General features: G+C 38.0%; 1 protein-coding gene across 14 annotated transcripts in view; it reads left to right on the plus strand.

Annotated features, from left to right (window-relative positions):
• The window catches only part of LOC100535104 (von Willebrand factor A domain-containing protein 5A), a 62471-nt gene extending 44685 nt beyond the window's left edge, over positions 1-17786 (plus strand). Inside the window, exons 1-25 of one of the 14 annotated variants that reach the window (XR_015525942.1) lie at positions 1593-1902; positions 2299-2501; positions 2582-2804; positions 2943-3109; positions 3187-3301; positions 3376-3551; positions 3620-3708; positions 3802-3946; positions 4027-4106; positions 4177-4291; positions 4375-4533; positions 4614-4717; positions 4801-5015; positions 6189-6233; positions 6753-6785; positions 9868-9900; positions 11199-11231; positions 12289-12313; positions 13316-13350; positions 13627-13678; positions 13823-13846; positions 14133-14177; positions 15221-15360; positions 15440-15563; positions 15644-17786. Coding sequence is in view for 7 of the 14 variants with exons in the window: in XM_087311429.1 (XP_087167555.1) it covers positions 1863-1902; positions 2299-2501; positions 2582-2804; positions 2943-3109; positions 3187-3301; positions 3376-3551; positions 3620-3708; positions 3802-3946; positions 4027-4106; positions 4177-4291; positions 4375-4533; positions 4614-4717; positions 4801-5015; positions 6189-6233; positions 6753-6785; positions 9868-9900; positions 11199-11231; positions 13316-13350; positions 13627-13678; positions 13823-13846; positions 14133-14177; positions 15221-15360; positions 15440-15563; positions 15644-15723 (2475 nt within the window). In the remaining 7 variants the exon portion in view is untranslated. Of the gene's footprint in view, positions 1-1587; positions 1903-2298; positions 2502-2581; positions 2805-2942; positions 3110-3186; positions 3302-3375; positions 3552-3619; positions 3709-3801; positions 3947-4026; positions 4107-4176; positions 4292-4374; positions 4534-4613; positions 4718-4800; positions 5016-6188; positions 6234-6752; positions 6786-9867; positions 9901-11198; positions 11232-12288; positions 12314-13315; positions 13455-13626; positions 13679-13822; positions 13847-14132; positions 14178-15220; positions 15361-15439; positions 15564-15643 lie in introns of those variants that run through there. The other 13 variants (XM_087311429.1, XR_015525944.1, XR_015525945.1 and 10 more) reach the window with 13 other exon arrangements.
• The last annotated feature ends 248 nt before the right edge of the window (positions 17787-18034 follow it).

Below are 18034 nucleotides of genomic sequence, written 5' to 3' on the forward strand. Positions count from 1 at the left end.
TGTTATCTATGTGACCTCAAAATATATTTGGGGCGTAAGTGCGAGTGCATAAATTGTTGCCGTGCGACCAGTTTTCATTGCAAAATGTTTCTCTCATGTGCGTGTTTATGGAGCTAATGATATGCCAAAACAATCTGAATTTGAATTGTGTTCATTTGAATGATTAATTGTAAGCTAATTAAACTGATTTTATGCTATTAAAAATGTTTTGAATTTGAATTTCTTAACCTGATTATTGAACATCTGAAATTTAGGACAACTGAATTATTTTAAGTCAGACTTTTATGGACATGTTTTTAAAATTTTAAACATGTTTTTTTTTTGGGGTTTTGAATTTATAGACTGCAGATATTGGGTATGTAAAAATACAGTTTTTAGTTTTCAAGATAAAGAAAATCAGGGGTCATCAACAGGGAAGAGTAGATGATGACTAAAAACTGGAGTGCACATTGAATTCATTTTCCAGAAACTCATCAAGTTACCTTGTGTGGTAAAGTATGAATTCTAATTTATTTCTTGAGCAAAATCTTATAAAGATGATCCTTTAACTAAACTTTAGCTAAGAAATATGGCATAGGGAGGATCCTGGTGTATCTTTGTTTAATTAGGGTTTATTTTTAGTTTATGCTTTACTTTACCCCTTTGTATCCAGCAGATGTCCTTAGTGGGCTGTGAATTTTTATTTTAAAATTTATTAATCTAATTTTATGATTAAATACTGGATGTGTATGGATTATTTGACTATTGTTCAAAGTGATTTGATTCAGATTTTTTTTAATTAAAAAAGAGGATTGGAGGATTTGCAGACCATAATTTGATACGCAGTCATCGCATGCAGAATTAAGGTGCATATAATAATGTTTTCCAGTCATTTAAATGAAACAAATCACATACAAAACCATTTATATTCTGTGTTTTTGCTGTTTTGAAAAGTAAAATAGTTTGATTGGAATCTGTCAGTGATTTTTACAGCAAGAAATTTTGTTTTAAGAGGGACAAATATCTGAAGTGACTCTATTTACAGCAGTTTCCAGTATATGTTGTTACATTACATTTATAATAGCAGTCAACAGTTTTTCTGTATTAAATTTAGAGGGAATGAGAGCTGCTGCTTCTGTATGTCCTCTATTGTCGAGTCAGGTCTTTATAATAAACCTATTCAGGTTGTAATAGTTTGTTTAGGTTAAAAACTCTCGATAGAATATTATAGGAGGTAGTGAAGAGTTGCTCACTTTATCAAACTGCTGTTAGATTTTAACTGGCTAATATTGAACAATAAAGTCGGTTACATAAAAACACCACTATACGAAAACAAACACTACACGAGAGCTCATTTTATCAGTTTAGATGTGATGTTAGTCGTGTTTTGACTTTCACTTTCGATCTGAACTAAATCTCAAACAATTTTGAGGGAGAAAAAGCAGCCAAGTAAAAATCACTTGTTTCCTGTTGCAGATTATGAGGAAGGTTTAACTGAACCTCCACTTTAATTAAAGAAAAATCTGCCGTACATTTATAAACTCGAATATTATTTTGGCATCAAGATTGGTGTGAGGCACATCCGGGTACGCCGCATCTAGTTGACGTAATTAATATTCATGAGGCAAGTCTGCGCTAGTGTTTAAAAAGCACGCAGGTATCGTCAGACAGGCAGTTAATAACGGTCTTCTGAATGAGGTGTTTCGACAACTTGTGAAATCAACTCATCTCCTGCCTACATATTTCCATCTGAAACTCTCTGAAACACTGGTTTACTCATTAAATAAGTCGGTCTGTAAAGATTTGAGTCAGATTAAAAGCAATATTGTAAGGTCAGGAATTTTAAATAGGTCAAGCTCGTCAGTTCCTCAAACAGCGTGAGAATGGTGAACTGCGGTCTTCTGACAGGGTTGAATGAGCCAGGTATGAATTCACATATACTTTCTTTCACTGTAATCGAGTTTTAAATAAATTAATCTCTTTTTTAATAAGTGTAGTTAACGTTAAGCTGTTTCCACAAGTATGTTTGCTGCGACGGCTTTATATTACACTGTAATAAACGTTAGAATTTATATTTATTTCTATGTTTACACTTGGTGGTTGATTAAGTTTTAGGATATTTAGATTATTAGTCAAAAATTATTATATTTTGTCCAATAAAGAGTTGTATGGGCTCTGTTGGATTGGTGTTGTTCTGCGATATTTATTATTTTCATTTGCTGTAATAGTGATGTAATTCAGCTGTATTTATGATGTTATTCAGCTGTATTTGTGATGTTTTGCTGTATTTATGATGTTGTTTTGCTGTATTTGTGTCAGTTCCTCTGAAGAGCATCTCAGTGGAGGTTCGGGTTCAGGATCATGTCGCCTCAGTCTCCTCCACTCTGCAGTATGTGAATGAGGAGCAGCGCCCCCTGGAGGCCTTGTTCGTCTTCCCTCTGCCTGCTGATGCTGCTGTCTGCCACTTCAGTGCCAAGATCGGAGAGCAGGAGATTGTGGCAGAACTGCAAGACAAGGAGACAGTGAGTCCAGATATAAACTTGTAGGATGCTGCTTTGCATATATTTGTATTGTGTGTCTCAAACTAAACTGTGTGTTGCAGGCGAAGGATCAGTATGATGATGCTGTGAGTTCAGGACAGCAGGCGTTTCTGTTGGAAGAGAGCGCAGAGAGTCCTGATGTGTTCAGACTGAGTGTCGGGTGTCTGTCGCCGGGTCAGAACGCTGCCGTCACCATCATCTACATTACTGAGCTCGCTGTGCAGGCCGACCAATCACTGCGCTTCTGTCTGCCGGCTGTTCTCAACCCCAGATACACACCAGCAGGTACTACAGCAGCAGTGGACACACACTTTATTAGCAGAGAGAAGTGTGTGTGACTGTGTATGTGTGTGTGTGTGTGTGTGTGTGTGTGTGTGTGTGTGTGTGTGTGTGTGTGTGTGTGTGTGTGTGTGTGTGTGTCAGGTTCAGATGCTGGTATAGTGTCAGAGATTTCATCAGTATGTGGAGCAGTTCCCTACTCTCTGACTCTCAGTGTCCACGTGAGCTCTCCAAAACCCATCTCCAAACTAGAGTCCAACTGCACTCTGGATCCTCTCGTGTTCCTCTGCTCTGACCACACTCAGGCTACGGTACTGTGTGTCTTGATGTGTTTATGTGGATGTGTGAACGGTGCAGGTTTATCCTTGTGTCTTTATTATGTGTGTAGGTGAATCTGAGTCCTGGTCACATGTTTGATAGGGATGTTGAGCTGTTCCTGTACTATCAGGACACCCATCAGCCCTCTGCTGTAGTGGAGGCAGGAGTGGCCACTGCACCGTCAGGTAAGAGCTGCACAGAAATCTGGAATTATGGGATTGTGTGGTAAAGTTTTTACTGATTTATTCTCTTGTTTCAGGCTCTCTAATGAGAAACCCTGTGGTCATGATTACTTTGTATCCTGAGTTCCCAGAGGAAGTGATGTCATCAATGGCAACTCAAGGCGAGTTTGTTTTTGTGATGGACAGATCAGGCAGTATGGACGGCATGATGCATCGTGGAAAAGAAGCACAGCACCGCATTGAAAGTGCAAAGGTAAGATTTAAAGATTCACTTTTGTATTTAGATGAGACACTTAAATTTCTGTTCACGTCTCTCTGCAGGACACTCTGCTCTTACTGTTGAAGAGTCTGCCCATGGGATGCTACTTCAACATCTATGGATTTGGATCTGAGTTTGAGTCTTTCTTCCCGTTAGTTACTGCATTTAAAAAATCAAACTATAAATAACTTTAGTTTTAATGAGTGAGAGGTGAGAAGGTGACTTTGTGTTTCTGTCTTTGCAGTAAAAGTGTTGAGTACAGTCAGGACACAATGGATCAGGCTCTTAAAAGAGTCATGGAAATGCGAGCAGACATGTGCGGCACAGAGATTTTACAGCCTCTAACACACATCTACAGTCAGCCCTGCATCCCTGAACACCCCAGACAGGTTCAACACCTCAACTACTCATTGATATTGGTGTTAAAGTATAAACATGACTTGTGAATCTGATGTTTTTCTGTCTTCAGCTGTTCATCTTCACTGATGGAGAAGTAGGAAACACTAAAGAGGTGCTGGATCTGGTGAAAAGTCATGCTCACTCTCACAGGTAAAGTTCTGCTGGTTTTGATCATTCAGATCTTCATGGCTAACAGTAACAGTGTTTCTTGTGTCTGCAGGTGTTTCTCATTCGGAATTGGTGAAGGTGCGAGCACCGCCCTCATCACAGGATTGGCCAGAGAGGGTTCAGGTCATGCTCAGTTCATCACAGGCAGAGAGCGCATGCAGCCCAAAGTAAAGCTCTCCACTGGACTTCACAGACACAGATGATTCCTAGTCACATGACTCAATGTCTCTTTCTCGTCTAACTGTATCAGGCGATGGAGTCCCTCAGGTTTGCTCTTCAGCCCGCTGTGTCTAATATCTCTGTGGATTGGACACTTCCAGAAGGTGTTACTGCTGAAACAGTTTCTCCACCCATTGATGTGCTCTTCCAGGGTCAAAGGACTCTCATTTATGCCCAACTTAAAGGAAAGGTGAGATGATTTATCGTACTTTAGTGTCCCTCATTTGTTTAGATTGTAAAAACTATCTTTGATTGTAAATAACTCTGCAGAGTTTAGGAGGCTCTGAGGGATCAGTGACAGTCAAATACAACCTGAACAGTCAACCAGTGTCAAACCAGCTGCACTTCTGCATCAAACCAACTGAGGAAACAGGGTAAACACTTAGAATCACATTGAATTCAGTGACATCTATTGTTGGCTTTTCTAAATCAGCAAATTCTACTTCTGTTTCTGCAGGTTGGTCGTCCACCGGCTGGCAGCTCGAACCATAATCCGTTCTCTAGAGCAAAAGGAGAGATCTAGTGCTGAAAGTAAGAGTCTCAGGAGCTCAATAGTGGAGCTCAGTGTTCAGGCAGGAGTGAGCAGTGTTCATACAGCCTTCATTGGCATTAATAAAGACACCAAACAGACTGTGAAAGGACCCCTGCAGCGGAGAAGAGTGCCGACATACGGTTAGTGCTGTGCTAGTGACTATAGTAGTGTATATGAGCTGAATTTTCATTTTACAGTGTTTCCCACACATAGACTTTACTTGGGATGGCCGCTCAGGTATCTTAATGTCTGCCCAAGTACAGTATATCTGATGACAGTTTTTTTTTTTAACCAATATTATCAACCTTTTACACTTTATTTCATATCTGCCCAACATCCGCGTTCGATTAAACAGTGGAAAATCTTCTCTCACCGTACACATTTCGTACTGCTCATTGCGTGTGCGCGAGAACTGTCAACAACACTTTCTCAGACAGTCTTGCGTGCTCTGCAGAGACCCACAGAGATGCGCCTTTTTGAGGCTTAAAAATGTGTCCAGCAACTCCGGCCGGTGTTTTTAAATCTCCTAAAATGTCCTGGAGTCAACTTTTGCTTTCGCTTTCAAAAAGTTGTGGCATTTTTTGCATTACTCTTTTATTAAAGACTACTTTCTTTCTGACTTCACATCTGACAGCAAGCACAGGACAGAGAGAAAAAGTAAATAATAAATACTCAAAGAGGACGAAATGACATCTAAACTGGCTGCGTGTATGTGTACGCCATTAGAAATGGTCAGTCAAGTCATTTGCCTTATTTAATAATAATTATTAAAAAAAATTCATTTTAGAGGTGACACAGTGGCGCAGTAGGTAGTGCTGTCGCCTCACAGCAAGAAGGTCAATGGTTCGAGCCTCGGCTGGGTCAATTGGGGTTTCTGTGTGGAGTTTGCATGTTCTCCGTGTTTGCGTGGGTTTCCTCTGGGCGCTCATTGTCGAGATATTGTCTGTTTTTATTAATTTTTTTCTATAATTTCTTTCTCAATTAAATGCTTTGGCAATGCTGCACTAAATGTCATGCCAAATAAAACAACCTGAACTTGAGAAAGAGAAAAACTGTGTGCACATGGCTCCTAAATAGCCTCTATTTTTTATTTCAACAGCCTTTTAAAAACTTTAACTCTTTGAAAAGAAACCGTGTATAACAGTGTCATAATAAATAAAAGTATTGTTTCAAACCTGTGGGAAGCACTGTTTACTATATATGGATTATGACAAAAATGTACAATATTGTTTCTTCAGGTCTAAAAGAATTTAAAAAAATTAAATGTGCATCAAAACTGCTTGTGCCTTCATACCAGTCCATCTCTTTAACAGATTATTTTGAAGACCTAAAATGTGCACGTTTTTTGCCACCACGAGGTAAATGCCACCTTAGTGTGATAGTTTTATGAAATATGATTACAGTTTTCATGGTGTTTCATGTTTATTCTATTTGTAAGATTTATAAAATATAAATAGTCTGTAGGCCTATTTGATTGTAAAGATTTCTCTATTGTAATAGTTTCTGCTAACGTACTGTAAGTTATAAGCTGAGTTTTCATTTTATGTGTGTGTTTTAATATGGGTATGCATAAAATGATTGTTTTGTGAGTCGGCTGTAAGTCTTTTAATTCCAGTACAAAAACACACAGGAATAGTGTCTAAATATTCTGATCCATCCAATCTGACAAATTTAGAAATATGTCGAATATGTAGAATATGATTTCTTCAGGTAAAAAAAGATAAGTACAATATTTAAATGTGCAGCAAAACTGCTTTTTCCTCCACACCAGTTCATCTCTTTAACAAAAGTTATTTCTTTCTTTCTTATTAATGTGTCTGATCTTGACTGTTTCTGCATTTATGTATTTGTTTTGACTGTTGGTTTTCTGCTTGCAGCAAAGCGGAGAATGCCGAAATTTCAGTTGGGAGGTAAGTGCACCTAACTCCTCAATCACATCACAAGCAACTTTGCTGCTGCCTGTCGCCCTGGGTGGCGATTTAAGTTGCTAGTGTACAGTGGCAGAGAGAACTTAAACAGTTGTTTTAGTTGTTTGGGTTGTGACCAATTTGCTGTGTGTTTCTTTAGTTGTTTGTGTTGTGACCAATTTGCAACACGTGTTCTGTCGAATTGATCAAGATCGTTTCTTTATTTGCTAGTGTTTTTTGTAAGGCAAGGCAAGTTTATTTATATAATTAATATAATAATAATTATATAATAATATATTACATAGTGCAGTGGTTCCCAACCTGGGGTCCGCGCCCCCCTAAGGGGGGCGCCAGAGTTCACAGGGGGGGCGCGGGAGAGGATAAGTATTGAGGTAGAAAAAGGCATAAAAATGGTCCACTATTATAAAGGGCTTTGCAATTAATCGAAAATCCGATTTAGATTTCGGTTTCAAACGATTATAAAAAAGCATTAATCGAGATAAATGATTATTGCATCATATTTCGCCACAGTTGTACACGTGTTGCTCTTAAAAGCGCGAAAGAGCTTATGTGTGTGTGCAGCACGATCACGCAGTCAGAAGTATGCGGCCGGTCAGCATTCACTCTCATTCGCACACTGAGACGAGCAGAGGAGCGCAGACATCTGAAGTCATCTTAACGTGAACACTTTAATGGTCAAATAGGTGTCAAAACGCGGTGTTTAGTGATTATTTACATTAACCCTCATTTGTGTAATAAACAAACGAGTTGAGAATCAAAAGACGTGAAAGAGAAACCATTAAAGATACAGCGCGCTATAATCCTTCTGCCGCCTGTTTTTATCATTATTAAACAAACATAACGAGAAAGCCTTTGCTGCTCTTGACTGAAGGACTGCTGTAGCTAAAGTGTTTTTCTTACAGTGAAGATGCTTAAAGCACAGTTTGTTTCATATTTTTATTCTATTGTATTCATTTCTCTTTCCATTGCAGGGTGGAAAATAACTGTATGTATACAGTTGAAGTCAGAATTATTAGCCCTCTTGAAAATTAGCAAACCTTTTCCTGCCCAATTTCTGTTTCATGGAAAGAATATTTTATTAACTTATTTCTGAACATAATAGTTTTGATATCTCATTTCTAATTACTGATTTCTTTTTGTCTTTGCTATAATGACAGCACATAATATTTTACTAGTTATTTTTCAAAATACAAACATTCAGATTAAAGTGCAGTTCAAAGGCTTAATTAGAGTAATAAGGCAAGTCATTATAACGGTAGTTTCTTCTGCAGACAATCAAAAATATATATTGCTTAAGGGGGCTAATAATATTGACCTTAAATTGGTTTTAAAATATTTAAACCTGTCTTTATTCTAGCTAAAATAAAACAAATAGAAGAAAAAATATTATAGGAAATATTGTTAAAATTCCTTGCTCTGTTAAACATAATTTGGGAAATATTTATAAAAAAAAAATCTCAGGAGCGCTAATAATTTTGACTTTAACTGGCAATGGTTTTGAATAATCGTGATTACAATTATGACCAAAATAATCGCGATTATGATTTTTCCCAAAATCGAGCAGCCCAAAAAATAAAAAATAATCTAAACACATGCTTAAAATTCCAACATAATAGTGAAAATAATTAAAATAAATAACTTTAAATAATTATTTAAATTTTGCTCTCTCGGGAAATCTGCTTGTCAACGTGTCGTAAAGGCAAAATCAAAACAAAAATGGCAGACAAACGTAAATGCTGTGATTCTTCAGAGGCGAAGAAAAAGATTAGACAGTATGACAAAGCCTACCTAATTTTTGGTTTCATTGAAGGCCAAGACAAGTTAAAACTGATTAATTAATATTTTCTATACATATTACTATATATTAATATTACACAAACACACACACACACACACACACACATATATATATATATATATATATATATATATATATATATATATACACACACAGTACATATGTGTGTGCGTGCGTGCGTGCATGTGTATTTATATGGTGGGGGGGCTCCAGTGTTTGTATATGTTTATGGGGGGGGCCCCAAAGAAAAAAGGTTGGGAACCACTGACATAGTGTATATAAACAAGATGCAGAAACTTGTGTGGAAACCCGCTAAGTGATGCATTGAATGCATAAGTCTTAAACAGATAAGTCTTTAATCTAGTTTTGAACTGAGAGAGTGTGTCTGAGCCTCGGACATTATCAGGAAGGCTATTCCAGAGTGTAGGAGCCATAAAGGAGAAGGCTCGACCTCCTTTACTCGACTTTGCTATTCTAGGTACTACCAGAAGCCCTGAGTTTTGAGATCTTAAAGAGCGAGTTGGATTGTAGTGAGACAGAAGGTTGGTTAGATAAACAGGAGCTAGATTATTTAGAGCTTTATAGGTGAGAAGTAATATTCAATACGAAACTTAACAGGCAGCCAGTGTAAGGAGGACAAAATTGGGGTGATATGATCATATTTTCTAGACCTGGTAAGAACTCTGGCTGCTGCATTTTGTACTAATTGAAGTTTGTTAATAGAGAATGCTGGGTAGCCAGCAAACAGAGCATTATTGTAATTCAGCCTAGAAGTCATAAATGCATGGACTAGCTTTTCTGCATCTGAGATGGATAGCACACTTCGTAACTTAGCAATATTTCTCAGATGAAAGAAGGCAGTTTTGGTGACGTGGAATATATGATTTTCAAAAGTTAAATTGCTGTCTAATATGACACCCAGATCTTTTATAGTAGAGCTAACGCTAACTTTGTATCCCTCTAAGTGTAGACTGAGTTGCGCGATCTGCTGTGTAAAGGATTTAGGCCAATAATTAATAATTATGTTTTGAGTTTAAGAGAAGAAAATTGTTGGTCATCCAGTCTTTAACTTTTAATAAAAATTATTAAAAAAAATAAATAAATAATAGATAAAAACAATATTTAAATGTGCAGCAAAACTGCTTTTTCCTCCACACCAGTTCATCTCTTTAACAAAAGTTATTTCTTTCTTTCTTATTAATGTGTCTGATCTTGACTGTTTCTGCATTTATGTATTTGTTTTGACTGTTGGTTTTCTCCTTGCAGCACTGCTGAGAATGCCGAAATTTCAGTTGGGAGGTAAGTGCACCTAACTCCTCAATCACATCACAAGCAACTTTGCTGCTGCCTGTCGCCCTGGGTGGCAATTTAAGTTGCTAGTGTACAGTGGCAGAGAGAACTTAAACAGTTGTTTTAGTTGTTTGGGTTGTGACCAATTTGCTGTGTGTTTCTTCAGTTGTTTGTGTTGTGACCAATTTGCAACATGTGTTCTGTCGAATTGATCAAGATCGTTTCTTTATTTGCTAGTGTTTTTTGTAAGGCAATGCAAGTTTATTTATATAATTAATATAATAATAATTATATAATAATATATTACATAGTGTATATAAACAAGATGCAGAAACTTGTGTGGAAACCCGCTAAGTGATGTATTGAATGCATAAGTCTTAAACAGATAAGTCTTTAATCTAGTTTTGAACTGAGAGAGTGTGTCTGAGCCTCGGACATTATCAGGAAGGCTATTCCAGAGTGTAGGAGCCATAAAGGAGAAGGCTCGACCTCCTTTACTCGACTTTGCTATTCTAGGTACTACCAGAAGCCCTGAGTTTTGAGATCTTAAAGAGCGAGTTGGATTGTAGTGAGACAGAAGGTTGGTTAGATAAACAGGAGCTAGATTATTTAGAGTTTTATAGGTGAGAAGTAATATTTTAAATTCAATACGAAACTTAACAGGCAGCCAGTGTAAGGAGGACAAAATTGGGGTGATATGATCATATTTTCTAGACCTGGTAAGAACTCTGGCTGCTGCATTTTGTACTAATTGAAGTTTGTTAATAGAGAATGCTGGGTAGCCAGCAAACAGAGCATTATAGTAATTCAGCCTAGAAGTCATAAATGCATGGACTAGCTTTTCTGCATCTGAGATGGATAGCATACTTTGTAACTTAGCAATATTTCTCAGATGAAAGAAGGCAGTTTTGGTGACGTGGGATATATGATTTTCAAAAGTTAAATTGCTGTCTAATATGACACCCAGATCTTTTATAGTAGAGCTAACGCTAACTTTGTATCCCTCTAATTGTAGACTGAGTTGCGCGATCTGCTATGTAAAGGATTTAGGCCAATAATTAATAATTATGTTTTGAGTTTAAGAGAAGAAAATTGTTGGTCATCCAGTCTTTAACTTTTAATAAAAATTATTTAAAAAAAAAATAAAATAGATAAATACAATATTTAAATGTGCAGCAAAACTGATTGTGCCTTCACTACAGTTCATCTCTTTAACAAAAGTTATTTCTTTCATCCTATTAATGTGTCTGATCTTGACTGTTTCTGCATTTATGAATTTGTTTTGACTGCTGGTTTTCTGCTTGCAGCACTGCTGAGAATGCCGAAATTTCAGTTTGGAGGTAAGTGCACCTAACTCCTCATTCACACCACAAGCAACTTCTCAACTGCTCCTCCTCGTCCGGGGCCTCCGCTCCGCCAACGCAACGCTGTGAGCTAAGCGGACAAACTGATTGCATTGGGAAAGCCCTCCACTCGGAGGCGAGCCGTCGGCCGGCTAGCGCGAAGAGAAAGGGCGAAGCGGCGCCACACCGCCCCGCAGCGTTCGCTCGAAAAAAAACAAATGCGGCCTTTACGTACCTCCGGCCACGTAAATCGCGGTCTCCAGAAACGTCCGCGGGGCTACGTTTCCAGAATGAGCTTGGGTTGGATAGTCATGTTGAATATGGAATGTTTAAAACAATGTTGATTATTTTCATGGTTTATCAAAAAATAAGTTCGATTATTTATGGATTTATGCATCTTCGCTAAACCACACAATTACTACAGTACATCTACTCCTGAGAATTCAGAATGGCTGCGTCCGAAACCTCCTACTACTCAGTAGGTACTGCATTTGAATTTAAACGGACTACTCGGCCGTTAGAAAAGTACGTTCTATACAGTATGAATGTGAAAAGTATGAATGGAATTCGGACGTACTACATCCGCCAATTTGTCATGGTCACGTGACCTACCTGCGTCAGTTGCGTCGCCTCACTTCCATTCATGAATTCTCTCACGGGGCATTATAGGATAGCGCAGCGTGCATGGGCTGCGCACTTCAGAATCTCGCCGGAAGTAGTAAGTCATCCGGGTACTTCTCGCCTACTGATTTTCGAATTCTATGAATTCGGACATACTACTCGGCTCGCATACTGATTTTAGCGTACTATATAGTATGGAAGTATGCGGTTTCAGACGCAGCCAATGAGTGAAAAAACATTGACATAAGAAGGTCTCTTGTGTTTAAGACAACAACAAAACAAAGTAGATTTTTGAAAGTATTTTAATTGACACCACACACCTCAGCTCCTAAAACCTCTTAGTACTGTTGTTTGTGTGTTTCTGTCTGTCAGTATTAACCTTGATACTGAAACAGAGAAAGTCTATGCACGTTTGATTTGTTTTTTTGTGCAGGAGCAGCTGATTGGGAACCTCTTAAGTAAGGCAATTTGTCCACACCGATTGACATATTTCAGTGTTGTGTTTAGGGCTGAACGATTTACTGATATTTAAATGAAATTGTGATTTAGAATGTTGCAATTAGCTAATTGAAAAGGCTGTGATATGATTCCAGTGTAAATATATAAACAATATATATAAATATATAATCTACTCTGTTTGAGAGCAAATGCATGACCGTCCTCTTTGTGTGACGTATTTAGTAACCAATAACGCAGTTATATCAGTGGATTTACAGCAGATCTGATTCCTGCCTGTTGACTGAAGCGCGTTGTGTTTTACTGATGCATTCAAATGCATCTCACAGAGGAAAAACTGACTGACACACTACATGAAAAACAAACTCTTTGTTGTGTAATAATAAAGTTTCATAAAAGTCGTTTACATGGCTGCACGAGCAGTTATCTAGATTATTTAAACTGAACTCAGACTAGTCAATCTTCAACTTACTGTTATGGAACCAATTTAAGCGTGGCATTTAGTTCGGCTCATTGAAGTCCGGTTTTTGACTTTAATCCCCACTTTTCTAAACAAATTTTCTGCTTTAGATATTTTCCCAGCCCTACAGTGTGTGTGTGTGTGTGTGTGTGTGTGTGTGTGTGTGTGTGTGTGTGTATATGTATGTGTGTGTACGTGTTTTTGTGACATATCAGGACACAGATCTGTATAATGACATAGGTATGACACAGTTATTACAAAAAGGAGGTGAAATATGAGGACATTGGTGACGTCCTCATTTTTCAAAATGCTTATAAATCCTACAGGATGAGTTTAATCAGAAAGTTGCTTCAGAAAGCTGCACACAGTCTCCTGTGATGGTTGGGTTTAGGGGTGGGGTGGGGTGAGGGCAATATAATATACGGTTTGGACAGTGTAAAATTAATGGAAACCTGTGTGTGTGTGTTTGAAAGTTAAATATAAAATTCAGTGTAAAACAACTGGAAATCATCTCATAGTTAATGATTGTTGTTGTCATTTGCAGATGTTCTTCATGGAACAGGGCAGCTCCTCGCTGGGGTATATTCACACACACCACCCACACTTGAATTTGTTTTTTACTTGCTGTAGTTTATTGTGGCATAACAGCGTATATTATATTATATTATATTATATTATATTATATTACATTATATTATATTATATTATATTATATTATATTATATTATATTATATTATATTAGCTTACAAAATAATGTATTTGGATTTAACGGTGCTGTTTAAATGCTCTGAATGTGTCTGTTTGCATGTGTGTTTTGCATTTGGAGCTTTAAATGCTTCTCTTGTCATTCTCAGTGCAGTTCAGCTGTTGAATTGACCTCATTAAGATATACCTCATTAGGATGTGGTGGGTTGTTCTCAGTATATCTCAGTATATTCTGCAAGACTTATTGTGGGTTTTGTGGCTTAAGGACTAATGCTTTCTTGTCAAATGCTTCACTCATCTTGTTCTTCATACTAAATTCAAATGTTTTTTCAACTTTATATATAGGAAGCATCCGGACACAAGAACATGGTAAGGCAAACAGCAGATCAGATTTTTCTGACATTTATTGGCTTGGTAGTGTGTAAGTAATTGATTTTACTTCTTACTATTAGATGAATTCTCATTAAGATGCAAAAAACCTTATTTCCAAATGGTGGGTAAATAAGAGCTAAAAGGGCATCCGCTGCGTAAAACGTGCTGGATCAGTTGGCGGTTCATTCCGCTGTGGCGACCCCAGATTAATAAAGGGACTAAGCTGAAAATAAAATAAAATCTCATTTGTTTTTGTTCTTTTGAATGTGTCTGATGTTGGCAGATGAGGAAAGGTCTGATAGCAGAAAACTTTCTTCGCAAAAGCAAAGTAAGTGTGATAGTTTTGTCAAGTTTGGAATGTTTAAAATGATGGTTGTTTTCATGCTAAAAAAATTGGTACAATTATTTATGGATTTACCTTCCTCACCTAACCACGCAATTAAGTAGTTGGTATTATTGCCTAATAGCACGAAGGTCACTGGTTCAAGTCCCAGCTTGACCAGGAGGCCGTTCTGTGAGGGGTTTGCATGATCTCCCTATGTTCACATGCTCTGGTTTCCCCTAGGAACCAAAGACATGCAATATAGGTGAATTGGGGTAAGTAAATTGGCTGTAGTGAATGAATGTGTGTGTGTGAATGAGAGAGTGTATGGGTGTTTCCCTGCACTGGGATGCAGTTGGAATGGCATCCGCTGTGTAAAACATATGCCAGAGTAATTGGTAGTTAATTCTGCTGTGGCTGCCACTGATCAATTCGAACGTGGATAAACTGAATTGCCCATAAGGAGAGTGTGTGGGAGTTTCTAAACACTGAGGGTTGTACTCTTAGTGCTGGGTTGTGGCTGGAACATACCTGCCACCCTTCTGTTTCGTTATTTCTCCAGAAAACCTGTATTCTGACATCCAGAAACATGCAGAATTCGCCTCATTCATGTCTTCCGCGTTTGATGTGAACCCAGCAGCGTAGACCAATCAGAAAGGAGAAAACAGAGCACACGCTGAAGTAATGAGGTGAAAAATTGGAGTGCCCGCAGTTTTGGAAAATTTCCACCCTGACCAGAGTTTCCAGAAAGTTTCAGTCACTCAATTCTCTGTTTTCACGTGGACAAACAGCAAAACCATGTAGAGCAATTGTGGTTTTGAAAATACCCGTGTTCATGTGGACAGGGTCTGAACCATGTGCTCAAACATCGAAACATGAAACAAAGTCAACACAGATCTGGTAGACAAGGCAGGGGGCGCTTACAGAACTTGATTCTCAGTCACTGCATTTATGAACATCAGCGGGGCAAAAGTTAACAAGAAAACTCTCTGGAAGTGATTTCTAGTTTCCCTGTTTTCATGTTAGTTTGTGTTTGTGTGGATGTTCAGCTGCTCCTGAGCCTCCCCAGGACATGTTACTCCCGCTGGTTTCCCTCCAGAAGGCCTCGGGCTGCTGGGAACTGGACGCCGCATTGGCTGCTGTGTTTGGGAAGACAGAGGATGAGCTGACCAATCAGAAACCAGCACAGGTGAGACATGTGACAAAACAACAACAACCCAGTGATGATGGTGTTCAGGGTCCAGCTTCAGATGATGGTTTGTGCACAGGTGGATGGGTCAATGTGGGCCACTATCCTGGCTCTGATCTGGTTGTACAGCTGGAGAAAAGAGCAGCAGGTGGAGTGGCAGTTTGTGGCCCAAAAGGCAGCGGCATGGATCGCTTCTGAGAAAGGTCAGATCTCTTTTCTAGAGCACATTCATTCAGAGATGATGGAGAAAATCATGTTAAAATCGTGTGTGTGTGTGTTTCAGTGGGCGATCTGTCTCAGTGTGTGTGTGTGGGTAATGTCCTGCTCGGATGTCAGGTCACCAAAGACTCTCTGGGGATCTGAAGATATCAGAAGACCAAAGAACAGACGCAAACATCAACAGCTCAGCAACTCTCGGCACAACAAAAAACTTCAACTGTAAAACAACCACTTTTTAATTTCCCTTTTAAAAACACTCTTAATTTGAATCTCTTTAAAAATAGTGGGCAAAACATTCCAAGCAGCAGAGCTCGTACACAAGAAAGAATTTCTACCTGATTCGCTCTTAACTCTATACGGGTAAATATCCCTGCTACTTGCTCTTGTAGAATGACAGTGCTCCTCACTAACTAAAACATAATAATTAAGAAAATATTTGAGACCATTTTCTTTTAAAATCTTAAAAACCATCACTAATTTTAAAAATGTTACCATTTTATCAACTTTTAAAAAATTACTTAGACTATAATGTTCATTATTTAAATGTGTCAGTGGAGGTGCTTTTATAATGATTCTACACAACTTATTTTGGGTCGTCTGCAATTTATTTTAAATTTTTTTTGAACTACCGCTGTACCAAAAAGCTGCAGCATAGTCAAAGTATGGCTGCACTAATGCACTAGCTAAAACATTAAGAGTTTGGGTATCTAGGAGCTCTGCCTGTCTTGCTAAAAACTTCATTCTAGAACAAATTTTTGAAAGGACTATAACAGCCATCTTTTCACCTGTCAAATTACTGTCTAAAGTGCAACCAAAGTATTTCACTACCTGTTTTGGAGTAATAATTTGATCCCCTACTTTTATCTTTGCCCCAACACATTTTCTTAATTTCGCAGCTGAACCAAATAAAATAAATTCAGTTTTACCCAAATGTAAGGACAATATATTAAGACAAAACCATTTAGAGACTTCCTCAATTTGTTCACTTACCTCCACCATCATTAGGCATTTTAGGTTCCAAAGTAAAAAAAAAACCAACAACAACAACTATCCACTCTTTTTTTGTGCTGCTCATGATGCTTTGTGTGAATTACAGGAGTAATTGTGGAACTTTTAAATTTTAGGTAAATGATGTCTTTATTTTCAGTTCATCCATTGAATATTAAAAGACAGTTAGCAAATTGGGCGAGGCAGTGGTGCAGTGGGTAGCACGTTGGCCTCACAGCAAGAAGGTCGCTGGTTTAAACCTCGGCTCAGTTGGCGTTTCTGTGTGGAGTTTGCATGTTCTCCCTGCCTTCGCGTGGGTTTCCTCCGGTTTCCTCCGGGTGCTCCGGTTTCCCCCACAGTCCAAAGACATGTGGTACAGGTGAATTGGGGTTGCTAAATTGTCCGTAGTGTATGAGAGTGTGTGTGTGGATGTTTCCCAGAGATGGGTTGCGGGTGGAAGGGCATCTGCTGCATAAAAACTTGCTGGATAAGTTGGCGGTTCATTCCGCTGTGGTGACCCCGGATTAATAAAGCCGACAAGAAAATGAATGAGTTAGCAAATTAGCTTTCAATTTTCAGCAGACCATATCTAAAAATTTTAATCTTTCAGCATTATTAGTACTATGGAGACCCGGAAGGGATGTGATCGTAAGGGGAAAATTGGGTGGAAGAAAAAAAACTGGGTGGGAGAAAAAAAACTGTTATAGGAAACCATATATATATTTTTAAGTTTTTGCGTTCCCTTGCGCAAAGATTGTGTTATCCTGCAAAGATGTTTTGCGAGGGAATGCAAAGATGTAGGGCAATGATCGACGCACGGCTTTAATAAGCAAGGGAATGCATTTTTATATTAATTTCAATGCTTTATCAGAGGTCGCCTCAGCGGAATAAACCAGCAGTTGCTCAGGCATTTTTTTTTACTGGTGGCATTTGTTTTATTTATGTGATTATATTTAAGGTTATTGTGCTTGGTATGAACTGGTCTATAAAGGACAAAGCCAACTCAGTGTTTATGCATGTGGATTATTTTTGTGCGTATTATGTGAAGTGATTTGTTTCAGTTCTTTTAAATGGAAGTTTCCCAAACAGGAAGTCAACCCATAATTTAAAACGCAGTCATCACATGCAGAAAAAAGTGGATATAATCATGTTTTCAGTGTTTTTGTGTCATTCAAATAAATGTGACTTTTATATTCTGTGCTATTAAATCTTTTTAAATAGTTTGAATGTAATGTTTTTGTCTTTCAGTTATTTTCTGAAGCTCTTGTCTCTCAATCACAGTATTAACTCATGTTGAATGCGGCAGAGATAGCTAAAATTAATTGTTGTTACATTACATTTAGAGTAGCATTCATTTGATTTTCCTGTCAACAATTTTAAGGGAATGAGAGCTGCTCGTTCTGTATAACATAGAAAATAAAGAATATGTAATTTTGTTTCTTTTGGGGCTCAAAAGTGTTTATGCATT

The sequence above is a fragment of the Danio rerio genome, chromosome 25 (assembly GCF_052040795.2).
Source record: "Danio rerio strain M-AB ecotype USA chromosome 25, GRCz13ab, whole genome shotgun sequence".
In the NCBI taxonomy this organism is placed as follows: Eukaryota; Metazoa; Chordata; class Actinopteri; order Cypriniformes; family Danionidae; genus Danio; species Danio rerio.